At 46.4% G+C, this 12,951-nt stretch overlaps 1 protein-coding gene across 1 annotated transcript in view; it reads left to right on the forward strand.

The window, feature by feature from the left end:
- The window catches only part of syne2b (spectrin repeat containing, nuclear envelope 2b), a 126,073-nt gene extending 113,713 nt beyond the window's left edge, over positions 1 to 12,360 (forward strand). The window contains exons 113-129 of the mRNA XM_035423754.1: positions 564 to 726; positions 2,213 to 2,400; positions 2,867 to 3,017; positions 4,019 to 4,201; positions 4,796 to 4,933; positions 5,041 to 5,235; positions 5,384 to 5,666; positions 5,868 to 5,936; positions 6,693 to 6,823; positions 7,228 to 7,354; positions 8,044 to 8,255; positions 9,010 to 9,210; positions 9,426 to 9,554; positions 9,737 to 9,928; positions 10,055 to 10,138; positions 10,307 to 10,356; positions 10,687 to 12,360. Of these exons, the coding sequence (XP_035279645.1) occupies positions 564 to 726; positions 2,213 to 2,400; positions 2,867 to 3,017; positions 4,019 to 4,201; positions 4,796 to 4,933; positions 5,041 to 5,235; positions 5,384 to 5,666; positions 5,868 to 5,936; positions 6,693 to 6,823; positions 7,228 to 7,354; positions 8,044 to 8,255; positions 9,010 to 9,210; positions 9,426 to 9,554; positions 9,737 to 9,928; positions 10,055 to 10,138; positions 10,307 to 10,356; positions 10,687 to 10,897 (2,707 nt within the window). The 3' untranslated portion in view covers positions 10,898 to 12,360. The remainder of the gene's footprint in view (positions 1 to 563; positions 727 to 2,212; positions 2,401 to 2,866; positions 3,018 to 4,018; positions 4,202 to 4,795; positions 4,934 to 5,040; positions 5,236 to 5,383; positions 5,667 to 5,867; positions 5,937 to 6,692; positions 6,824 to 7,227; positions 7,355 to 8,043; positions 8,256 to 9,009; positions 9,211 to 9,425; positions 9,555 to 9,736; positions 9,929 to 10,054; positions 10,139 to 10,306; positions 10,357 to 10,686) is intronic.
- Positions 12,361 to 12,951: the final 591 nt, after the last annotated feature.

Consider the following 12,951-nt stretch of genomic DNA (forward strand, 5'->3'; position numbering starts at 1 on the left):
TAAGCTCTCTTGGACAGATTAAAAGTCATGTGTGTCATGATGCCCCCTCACTCAGAGGTCCTTGAGCTGGGAATAGTTTTTATTTAACATTCAGCGTTTACGTACACTGTTAATAACTTTTTTGTTTCTTAACAGTGTACATAAAAGGCTGAATGTTAAATAAAAATTATTTAATGTATTTGTTAGTCTTTTTTGTTAGTTCATTTGCAGTATGGTAATGTATTGATGTATTGAAAGAACTCTCCACACAGAGGGAACTTTAGATCTGGGAGTGAACAGGCTGGATGATTTGAAAGGTGCTGTTTAGACGCGGTACTGGAATGTTACTTAATGTTAAGAATGTTGGTGTGTACATGTAATGTGTGGGTTTTTGTTTGTATATTTGTCTAAATGTTCCTGTTTGTTTGTGTGTGTGTGTGTGTGTGTGTGTGTGTCTGTGTGTCTGTGTGTGTGTGTGTGAAAAACTGTCCTAGGGATGCACACGTTCATAGACACATGCATGCCTGTGTGCCGTGTGTACATGCAGATGTGACACAGATGTGCTTTGCCTCCATTTTGTTCAGGGTGAGGAAGCTGAAGGAGACGCTGGTGACAGTGCAGCAGCTGGACAAGAACATGAGCAACCTGCGCACATGGCTGTCCCGCATCGAGGCCGAGCTGGCCAAGCCCGTGGTCTACAGCGTCTGCCACAACGACGAGATCCAGAGGAAGCTCGCCGAGCAGCAGGTCGGTGCAGCGGGAGCTCCTCCCTCAAAATGCTGCGTCTTTGAAACACTGCACATTTCAAAATCTGCGATTCACACTAAATCATTTACGTTGTGATAAAAAAACAAAATCTGTTTTTGCCATGGTATTCCAACAATAACACAAGGAATGTATGTCATTCATAATTGTTATTATGACACTTGTAACAGAAGTGGAATGAAACAGTGGGATTAACAGGATGAAATAAAATACAGATAATTTTTGCCACACAGGCTAATTCCCCTGTGTATTTTTTCCCCTTTGTTTTGGCTTTTTTCTGTGTAAAAAATGCTGAATTGTTGAAATGTTCACACGACCACTGAAAGTGTTTCCCTCCATTTTTCTACACACCCAGTAAGACGCATAGCTACGTATACAGACAGTAAACCACACTATATGATCTTCTCACACTCTTATTTCACAGCATTCAAAACATCAACGAGTTTATATAAAACATTGAATTGTATTGCAAAGGGACGCATGTACAGTAAATTCAGTAGAAGTGAGCAGTGGTCTGTACAGTATGCTGCTATTTATGATACAATTTTCTGACATAGTGAGTTGCAAAAACCTTGCTACTGTGGTGGATATAGCGCAGTAGTGTGACTTCCTTTGTATTGCATCCTCGCACCACTATGCAACTTCCTCTAATTAGAATGCGGAAGAAAATAAAACAGTTTCTTGGTGGCGCCCCATGGTAAAGATATTTCACTTTATTATTATTCAAATGGAAGTATCCCTTTGAATTCATCTACTTATATAAAACATATGTCAGAGGATATCTACGTTGTGGTTAAGTAAAGAATGCATTTACTTGCATGGCTGCCGGTTGACTGAGTTTTATCCTCCACTCTATATGCTGAAAATTGTTCGGGGAAGGGGCCTCAGACTCTTAAGAAACCCTCCCAGGGTAACCAAGTAAAAATGGAGATGTCCCACTGTGATGTCTGGGAGAAAAGCCTTTAGGCTCACTGGGCTTTGCTCACATGTCTCTCACACTCTGTGAAGGAGCAGAAGAGAGGGGAGCTTTCTCTCCGTTTCCTGCTGCTCTTCAGAAATGCCTTTTGTTAACATGTCTTTGAATTAGCCAAAAAAGAAATCAGGCGGCGTGTAAAATGATTGCATTTATGACGTGGCTGTGGGCTTTGTTTGGTTGCCGGGGAAGCTGATTCATTTCTAGTGATGCAAGGGAGCACTTTTGTAAGCCTTCCTTCTTTTGATGTATTGTGCATTTCACCTGAGGATTCTAGTTTTCAAGTCTTTTCTATGGTCCATCTGTGTGAGCAGGGTCACTAACATATGTTTCTGATTCCTTTTCCTGTGTGCCTGTCTGCGTGTGCATGTGCGCATCTTTGCGATGTCCGTCTGCCTTCTGCGCGTCCGCGCGTTTGTGTTTGTGCACGTGCGTGTGCTTGTGTGTGTGTGTGTGTGTGCACGTGTGTGTGTGTGTGTGCGTCTACGGGGACAGGACCTGCAGAGGGACATTGAGCAGCACACGGAGGGCGTGGCTTCGGTGCTCACCCTGTGCGACGTGCTGCTGCACGATGCGGACGCCTGCGGCAGCGACATGGAGAACGACTCCATTCAGCAGACCACGCGCAGCCTGGACCGCCGCTGGAGGAACATCTGCGCCATGTCCATGGAGAGGAGGATGAGGTAGGCATGACGCTCAGCCCAGCAGTCGCATTTCCCAGGGTTTTTCAGCACTCTTTACATTACATTACATTACATTACATTTATTTGGCAGACGCTTTTATCCAAAGTGACGTACAAAAAGTGCATTTCATGGTCATGGACAACTACAAAACACAGGTTCAATAAGATGCAAATCTTATTTTGCTATTCCAGCTATTTCTAGCCAGGAACACAGTTTAGTTCACACAGTGAACACTATTCTGACCTAACCTCTGCAAAGCCAACTAGGCAGAAGAACAAGCTACAGTATTAGGACAACTTTCTGTGCTCCAAATGAATTATGCGCGGTGTGTAATGTGCCGGCAGTCCCACAGCTGCAGGCCAATCAGAGCTGTGTCACTGTGTTCCCTCTGTTCGGTGCGTGCGCAGATTACTTGTCTAATGAAGGGAACCCATCAATACATAGCCCCCCTACCTCTCCCTCCAGGATTGAAGAGACATGGCGACTCTGGTGTAAGTTCCTGGATGATTACTCCCGCTTTGAAGACTGGCTCAAGACGGCCGAGCGTACTGCCGCGAACCCCAACTCTGCCGACGTCCTCTACACCAGCGCCAAGGAGGAGCTCAAGAAGTTTGAGGTATTTCCGGCCTTGCTCCCCATTCTACATTTTTTTGGTGCATGCCATTCGGTTACTATAGCATCAGCCTCTGTGTGTGTCCATTTCCGGCCTTAGCAGCTAATCAGAAAGCCATCAGTCTAATTGCTAAGATTTCATAGTAACGAACGCTGAGTACCCCAGCAGTAATCATATGATGATGTCAGTCTGCTAACTTTGCCAAGCCAGTCGGTGGAACAGAGAGCTGAGCATTTCCTTCTGACTAACAGGGACACTTAAAAAAAAGTCTCGGCACTTCAGCATAAATGAATTTCCTCTGTTCTAGGCAACTAGCAGTGGTGCTGTTAGAATGGAGCATGTTTCCCTTTGCTGTTTTTTTTTTTTTTTTTTTTTCAAATTTCAAATTATACAGAAGTTTGGAGTGAGCTGCTTTATCGCAGGTTTCTTCCTAGCATTTCTTATTCCCAGCCTTTTATGAACCAGACGAAGGGAGGTTAGAAGGATCCTGCTTATTACATTACATTACATTATAGGCATTTAGCAGACGCTCTTATCCAGAGCGACGTACAACAAGTGCATAGGTTCATGATGTAGAGGTGCAAAAGAAACACTAGAGTGAAGTAAGGATCGTAGCGCCAGAAGTGACCACATCGATCAGGACTCCAACCCTGTAGAGTAAGCTTGTTCAGCAAGCAAGAATCCTACCAAGTACAAACTAGCACTGGAATCACATCTAATCACACCTAATCAGACAAAAACAATCCTGCCAGATACACTAACATAATCAAATTATCCTAACTAGGTACAGTGAGCTGAACTATAGGCTAGGGAGGGGTGGGGAGAGGTGCAGCCTGAAGAGATGAGTCTTCAGTCTGCTTATGAATTAGCTAATATAGCAAAAGGCCACCTCATTTCATGCACGTTAGGTAATAAAGCAAAGGGCTGATCTGGAACATTGTTCTTGCCCGCTTAGAGAGAAGCTCATTGAAAAGAATTAACGCTCTTGGTCTCTGTTCGTGCAGGCCTTTCAGAGGCAGGTCCACGAGCGACTCACCCAGCTGGAACTCGTCAACAAGCAGTACCGGCGCCTGGCGCGGGAGAACCGCACAGACGCCGCCAGCAAGCTGAAGGTCATGGTGCACGAGGGGAACCAGCGCTGGGACAACCTGCAGAAAAGAGTGGCAGCCATCCTGCGCAGGCTCAAGGTGAGCCGTGACCTTGTTTTCATCCCGAGAGGAAGGCCACTGCTACAGCAATGGGTGCTTTGCTTTAGGGATTAAGGCACAGCAGCTTTCATTCACGCTGTTGCTTGGGACCTTCTGCTTAACATGAGTCTTAAGCGTCAAGGCACAGTAAGACCCTTCTGCTTAGCATGAGTCTTAAGCATGAAGGCACAGTAGCGTTCATTCAAATCCACTTCTCCCTGTATCCATCTGTTGAGCTATTGAGCGAGCCGGCCATTGACGTGGTGTGATTCCCCTGGTGTGGAAGGAGATTTAGTGTCATCAACCCTGAGCCTTCAGAATCTAGGTCATATCCTGTGACAAATAGACATATGAAGTCACTATGTAAGCAACTGTTTCCATTTTGGTCTGTGGCCTAGCCAGACGCGAAGTCACACCTGCTCAAATCAGCCAAAAGACCGCTATGCCAAATGTTCACTGTGGAATACTGCACATTGTACCTGAGTTTTGAGACTGTTCTCAATCAGCAATGATCAAGTATGGGGATTTTATTATGATGGTTTTGATTACTCTCAAGGTAATTCTTTAATTAAATTGATTGCGTTCTATCCACAGCACTTCACGTCTCAGCGGGAGGAGTTTGAGGGGACGCGGGAGGCGATCCTTGTGTGGCTGACGGAGATGGACCTACAGCTGACCAACGTGGAGCACTTTTCTGAGAGCGACATTGATGACAAGATGCGACAGCTCAATGTGAGTCGCTGTCTGTTGTCAGGGGTTCATGTGGATCTTCTCTGCATGGCAGTCATACTGCACTGCTGTAGGACGCTGCTCAGTGATGCCTCTGTCTGTTACCACAGGGATTCCAGCAGGAGATCACACTCAATACCAACAAAATCGACCAGCTCATCGTGTTCGGCGAGAACCTGATCCAGAAATGCGCCCCTCTGGACGCCGTGCTGATCGAGGATGAGCTGGAGGAGCTGCACTCGTACTGCCAGGAAGTCTTCGGCAGAGTGGCCCGCTTCCATCACCGCCTCACCAGCCGCCGCCCGGTCAGTGTCTCAGCCAATGAGAGCCCCTCAATACAGCTCTTCCTTCTACAAGTGCCACTGTCAGATTCCTTTTTTATAGATCTGAGCCCTGAAAGACATTGGAAGGAGTCTTCCTAAATGGGGTGTGGCCCTTGTCTTCTCTCCCCAGATGCTGGAGGAGGAGCGGGATCTGTCAGACCGGGACACGGATCTTGAGGATTCGGGGGAGCTGGCGGGGGGCTCTTGGCAGGAGGAGAAGGACGGTTCCTCCGGGGACTCCCCCAGTCGCCGGGCCGTGTGCCACCTGCTGGCCCCGCCCCTGGAACGGTCGGGCCGCGAGACACCCGTCAGCGTGGACTCAATCCCTCTGGAGTGGGACCACACCGTAGACGTGGGCGGATCTTCCTCACATGAGGATGACGAGGAGGCCACCTTCTACAGCGCCCTGTCAGGTAACTCAAATAAACAGGTTTTGCTGTCATGAAGTCAGCAACAGACCAGCTCACTATGCACTACCTGGGTCAGCGTTTCAGAGGCCTCTGGGATGAAGTACCATGGAGAATACTTGCCTGGTTCTTCAAGTCTTCTCCCTCTGCTGCCATGTGGCCCTAACCCCTTCCTGAGGGCCCACTGACTCCCTTCTTTTCTTCCAGATGTAGAAATCACAGAAAGCCCAGAATCCTTTGTTAAGGCAACTACCAAAGCATTGAGAGCAGCCTCTGGTAGGCACTTGCCTCCTGCATGTGTCTGTACTGTTGTGTGGTTATGGCCAGGCATGAAGCCCAACCCAACCCATGTCCCCATTGCTCCACCACCCCTCCCACCTCCCGCTCTTTCCTTCCTCCTTGCTAACCTTCACTCCCCCGGTTCCTCCCCACTCTCACACGATCTGCCAGGCTAGGAAAAGGGCCGAGGACTGCGGCTGGATCAAAGCTGTTACGTCCTTTCACAGTTCTGCCTGTGAAATCAAAGCCAGCAGGCTTCCTGAGTTTTGGTCATGGGAGCAGGATTGCTGGGTTGACTCCATCATTGCTCTTTTACACAGGAGAGTGGAAGATAAGGACACATCCCTGAATGGTCCCTCAGACCCATATGTGGAGTCCTGCTGTCCATACCAGACACTGCATGAAAATAAAGGCTGCATTGTGTTTTTTGCAACACTATTTTTTTTTCGTCAGTAAAGCATGTCAGCCAGTTAAGCATGCCAGTCATCCAGTCATGTACTCATTTAATGTTACAAAAAACCAATAACTTTTTTCTTTCTATAAAACTTCAATGAATTGATCAATTGTAACTGATTTCTATTGCATCCATGTTTTGTTCATCAACCAATGGGAGATGAATGCTGCTGGTTCTTTACTGCAATGTCCCATGCACTGGTTCCCATTGAAGTGGCAGCATCTGCACTGTGTAATAATTTGGCTGCCGTGGGGACAGTGATGGGCCAGGCTCTGACGGGTCTCTCCTGTGGGTTCCAGGAAAGTCCGTAGCAGAACCCCCCAGCTGGCATTCCCCGGACTCCCAGGACAGGAAGCGTCTCCACAGGGACCTCATCCGTGGACTGGGCTCCTCCCCCACACATACCAGCACTCCCTACCAACAGGGTTATGTAAGTCTCCTGGCCTCCCACAGGCACCACTACATCTATATGGTGAACTTCTGACACCCAGTTACTGTATGCGCTCAGATAGCCATCACTCTCTACAGTCAAAGTCCTTTTTCAGCTTTTTGGTAAGATAAAGTCAGCCTTTCAGATGTATTAGGGCTGTATTGACATGTTGGAGAACTGACTTAATAGCACATCATAAACTTTTGGAGATAGCCATATATTTATTTATAAAAGTGCTGTGTTTATTTAAACCATGGGGATGGTGTAATCTTAATTGGGCTCAATAAAAGCACATGATTCCCTCTTTATTTGACTGCCATTAAGAGAAGTACGCTGCCATGGTAAAGATCCACAGTTGGATGTGCCTGGTGGGGTCTTGAGGTTTTGCATCTGCTGCTCTACAGGCCAAGCTGATGAGCGAGTGCAGCGGGAGCATCGAAAGCGTGAAGAGGGTGAAACTGATCCTGAACGACGACGAGCTCTCAGAAGAGCAGGGCCTCACTAGCCTTACTACTGCAGACAAACAGTCAGGTATGCTGCCCATTCCCCCCCTGCACCCAAGCATTTACACTGCAGACAGGCACAATGCCCATTTGCACCCTGAACCCAAGCATTTACACTGCAAACCAGGCAGCCGATTTGCACCCTGAACCTGAATTCACACAGCCATGTCCTTATATACACAAAGGTCATTAAAGTAGAGCATTACATACTTTTTTGGTCCATTTGAAGACCAATATATCTCTTACCTCCTGCTATGTTATTATACTGGTATGTTTTTGCCATCACACTGAAAAGACTGGCTTTTCACGTGAATTTATCATTTTAACATTATATTTAACATTTTAACACAATATTGAATTACAATATTCACATGTGAAAACAAAACATGTGACTTGAAATCGCAAAGCTTACCTTTTTCCGCTATCCTCTTATAAATTGGGTTGTTTTTCTAGTTCACTCCTGAACTCTTCATATATTGGGTCTTTACATGTAATTTTTAAACATATAGTTCTTGTAAGTGACAGGCTGCTTGACATAAGCCTTTTAGTGCATACAACTCTTAGCCAGGTCATTATTAACTATGTGAATGTGTTAGTAACCAGTAAAGGTTCAAATAAAAAAAATAAACAAAAGAGCAGGTCGATGAGAATCTGCCCACAGTCATTGTGTACGGTACTGGGTGTAAGCCTGACGAGAGCCTGTCTGTGTTTGTGAAGGGGTGATTGGGCGATGGGAACTGCTTCAGGCACAGGCTCTGAGCGAAGAACTGAGGGTCCGACACAACCTGCAGCAGTGGCAGCAGCTGAACTCTGACCTCAGTGACATCACTGCCTGGCTGGGGCGGGTGCTGCCGGAGCTGGACAGACTGCGGAAGATTGAGCCGCCCACCACTGTCCGTGACATGGAGGGCAACATCAAGGAGCTGAAGGTAAAGGCCGCAAAGCTCTGTGAGATCTCTGTTGCAGTTTGTTTGATTGGCTCAGGCAGTGTAACATAGTGAGATGTTCTGTGGTTCTGGAGGTGCAACTTTAGAATAGATTATAAATGTTCGTCTTGCTCTTCCTATTAACTGAGGCATAGCATGTCAAGTGCCGAAAGACCAAAGGAAGTGACCAGTTCTGTGTCCAACAAAGCAAATGTCAGCTAAAGTTATGTAACATTCACAAAGCAAAGACCTTTCTTAGTTTGTCACAAATGTTTGATAGCTTTGCCTAACAACCAGAAAATACGCACAGTCAACCAAATGGCTCGGTGGGGGATGCTGAGAGAAAAGTAAACAATCCTCTGGCTTATAATTGGCTATAATGTAATGTAATCTCTGTTCCTAAAAACAATCCACAGGTAATCCAGGGTGAAAATCGTGTTGTTGTGACCATTTTAATTAAATGGGGGAAAATTTGATCAAATCAACATGGGAACAAAATGGAACCTTAAATTTGAAATATTCAACAGTTGATGTTACAAGGCAACATAGTTCACCGTGAACATTCTCCCCTGTTGTATACACAGCTGAGCCGCCCTTATCTTATTGAAATGCACTTATGTTTTTATATGTTGTCATTTGCTGTGGGTTGGAAGGATGTAATGTTGTACACCAGCACGTGACATACCCTAGTGCAACAGTGCAAAATGATGGCCTGTGTTAGCCCCACTAATGTGTGTTCTGTGCTCTCCACGGCCAGGATATGCAGAAGATCTTTGAAAAATACAAGGCGGTGATGATTTCAGTCAACCTGAGTGGGCGGGACTTCCAGCAGGGGGACAGTGCCGAGACTCGAGAGCTGGAGACAGCTCTGCGCAGCGTGAACCAGAGCTGGGTGAAGGCCTGCACGGCCTTAGACAGCTGGGAGTCACAGCTGCAGAGCAGTCTCATGAAATGCCAGGTGAGGCACGTAGTGAACACAACCAATCAATCCAAGTGCATATACAGTACATGTTATTTTCTGGTCTGAAATGCATGTGTATCCCTGGTGCTTTGGCCTAATTCACTCCTTACATGATAAGCGAATGAGTGTGTGATAGCTGATGTTCCACGTAGCTGGGCAGAAGGTGGAGAGGAATGAAGTGCTCAGTATTGACTTGGTTCTTGCCTCCGTAGGAGTTCCATGAAACTCTCCATTCCCTGCTCCTGTGGCTGGCCCACGCTGAGAGCCGGCGCTTCGTGGTCAACATCCACGACCCGTCAGTGGAGCCGTCTGTGCTGAGGGAGCACAGTGCCACACTCAGGGTGAGCAGAGGGGGGCGTGCATTTGGGATCTACCGCCACAACTGTGCAGCCTGGTTCTTTCATGCCAGAGCTCACCAAAACAGCTATTTCTCGCACCGTGGTGACACACAACCGGCTGTGGTGGCGTGTGGACGTGCGCACGCTCAATGTGCTGACGGGCGCGTTGCTCCCCCTTGTGGCAGGGCCTGGAGAAGGAGCTGCTGGAACGGCAGCAGGAGGTGTCCTCCCTGCAGGCCATCTCCTCCCGGCTGCTGCTGGAGGCGGAGGGCGAGGACAGCACGGAGGCCAAGGAGAAGGTGCACGTCATCCGCAACAAGCTGCGTCTCCTGCTGCGCCAAGTGGGCCACGACCTGCAGGCGCTGCACGGGCGGCTGGTACGTGCTCCCGGCGGGTGCACCGCCATCGCGTCGTGCGCGCTTGTGTCCTTAACCGCCAAGTGTAAAATATGCGCTAAGTGGCTCAGCGTTGTCAAGCTCACAGGTGATAATTTGTGCTGGCAGGACTCTGGTTCTCTTTCTGGTCCCAACGCTGAAGTGGACTACGGTGGCCTGGGAGCATCCGGCAACCAGCACCCTGTCCCTAAGGTAACGCGTCCACTAATGCTTCGCAGAAGCAGGCTGCTAAGTGAAACCATTTTTGGGATCGTTGTCAATTAGCTTAAGACAGCAACAGCACTGTCAACGGCTTAGCCATCTAGCACTAGGTACACTGTTGAGGCACTGGTCCAGGTATTCTCTGTGTTGCATCTGCAGGAGGTGGCTGGAGAGAGAACACCTGGAGTGAAATCGCCAGGAGACAGAAGGTATCTGCTTGATCTCTGCATCTCGCTTACCCGCAGTTGCACGTCACTCACTGGAACAAAGTCTCGAATCCCCATTTAGCTTTATTTACATATTAGGTGGAAATCAATACAGGACAGGAATTAATTAATTTAATGAGACTGTATTTACACCAGAATAATTTTATAATTTTATAGTACTCATGAAACAGAAAAAATGCTCAGAAGTGATGAGCAAAAAAAGGGGCTATGCAATACTAAACCTTGTAGAACCGTGTCATGGTTTGGTACCCTTTGAAGTGAAGCCACCCAAACAACTAACCTTTCTCTCTATCTCTCTGCATTCCTTCCCAGGGATGAGAAGAGAGATTCGTCCCCGCCCAGGTCCTTCTTCTACCGGGTGCTGCGGGCGGCCGTTCCCCTCCACCTGCTCCTCCTGCTGCTGCTGGTGATGGCCTGTCTGGTGCCGCTGTCAGAGGAGGACTACAGCTGCGCGCTGTCCAACAACTTTGCCCGCTCCTTCTACCCAATGCTGCACTACACTAATGGACCCCCGCCCACATGAGCACCACCTCCACCATCAACACTGCAGTCAAGCAGGCTGTGCCCTAAAACTGCCACTGCCCCCAGTACACCGAGATTTTTGTAGCAGTCCAAAGGAGAAATTTGTTTGTTTTATGTCTACGTGTATCTCTCTATAATTTTAGGGATGTGGAAGTATCCAGTTGTGTGCTGGAGCAGAAAAAGCCATGCTGTTGGTGCAGGTCCTACGTGTATATTTATTATTGACGTGTTATTCCATGCAAAATACATCAGTGTCAGTGGGATCAGCTTTAGATCTGCTCTCATGTCCATGAAAAAAAAAAAATCTATATATTTATATTTGAATGGGTGTCAGTCACTGGTTTTTAAATTAATAGTTGTTCTGGGTTATTTTTAATATTTCTTTTGTGTGTAAGAGTGACTGTACCACAGCACCACAAAATTCAAGAATATCTGTGATTTTCTATTGCAGCTACTATTTTTACTCCTAATGGGGGTGCAAAGTCTGGATTTTGACATTTTGTACATATAATTTAAATGAGTGCTTTTCGTTGTTAATTTAGGATGAAGTATGACATAAATTGTGAACACTGGGTAACGGTAGCTCCACAGTTTCAAAATGCCTTGTCAGTACAGACGAAACCAGGAAGGGCGCAAGAATGGAAGGAAGCATAAATCAAGTATAATTTTATTATGAAATTCTTTTTAGAGGCTGCAGGATACTGTGTTGTATTTATGAGTGTAAAATTTAAATTATGACAAAACTGTTGGCAGGAATTTAATATTTTTGCTTTGGTTGATGCTGATTAAGGAGTGTCAGTGAAGACAACATTTCCTTGCCCACTGAGTGAATGTGAGTGTGTAGGCTGCGTTAGCCAAGGGGCGCTTGCCTGTCTGTGGTGGTAATGTGAGTGCTCGACCGTTGTGTGAATGCGCTTGTGTTCTCCAGACTCCACCACAGCAGCTGCTGTTCTTGATCAAACATACATGTACTGTAGCCCGAGAGTAGCTGGTCACAGCACTGGACTTGATCACATCGGATGGTTGTGGGTTTGAATCCCCTGTGCAGTGCTGTTATGTCCTTTTTTCTCTTTCACTGGAGTTTTGCCAGTAATATTCCAGCTGTATAATTGGGATAGATGAAGACATATGACTAGCGAAAGACACCCAAAATAAGGACACGTAGACAGCAAATTACAGTACAGTATAGACTCTGCGCAAATTCATCAGAAACTGGAGATAAATTAAAACTGTAAGATTAAAAAGAAACAATGTAGAACAGAATACTGTACATTTTTACAAGTAATTCAGCTTCAGTAGTGTAAATAGAATTTCTACTCAAAGTCCTACACTGTTGGAAAGGGCCTCCTGGAACATAAAGAAAACAATGGTGTGTACAGTATGTGATTTATATTTGAATGTTTATTTATGGGGATGTACAGTGTAAGCCCTTTTTACCTGACAATAAATATTGTTTGCCATGTTCATCAAAAACCTCAACATTTGTTTGTGAGGAGGGTAAATATCTAAGGAATGTGTTTGTGTGTGTGTGTATCATAAAAGTTTTTGCAGAATATCTCAGTCCACTTGCTCTGGTGAGCACTGAGTTGTGTACGGAAGCCATTTCAGTTGCAGATTGTTAGTGAAACAGTTAAATACAAAGCTTAAAGATCCCAGGGTTTCCATGGTGATGGCAGGTACGCCATGTCTGCCCACAGTCCAGCCAGTACAATTGTAACCGGAGTCCTTTCTCCACCCCTGCTGGGTGAACGGCACTCTTAGTTTTATTTACCGACAGGGCTGAATGACTTGGGGACTGTAGAGGCAGAGAACTGTAATTTCAGTCTTTAAGAGTATGCATCAGACATTGTGGTCTAAGGAGCACTGCTCCCCAACCCTATTTTGTTCAGCGTACCACATGGGAATGAGCAAACTGCGAGTCAGCTTCAACTCTGCAACAGTTTTTACAAAGTTTCCAGATCAGGAAAATGCTAAGTAACAGGTCTACGCTTGATTTAAGACAAATGGAAAGTAATTCACATCAAATGTACCCCAAAAAGAACACAACCTTTCTCG

This window comes from Anguilla anguilla, chromosome 1, assembly GCF_013347855.1.
Source record: "Anguilla anguilla isolate fAngAng1 chromosome 1, fAngAng1.pri, whole genome shotgun sequence".
NCBI lineage: Eukaryota > Metazoa > Chordata > Actinopteri > Anguilliformes > Anguillidae > Anguilla > Anguilla anguilla.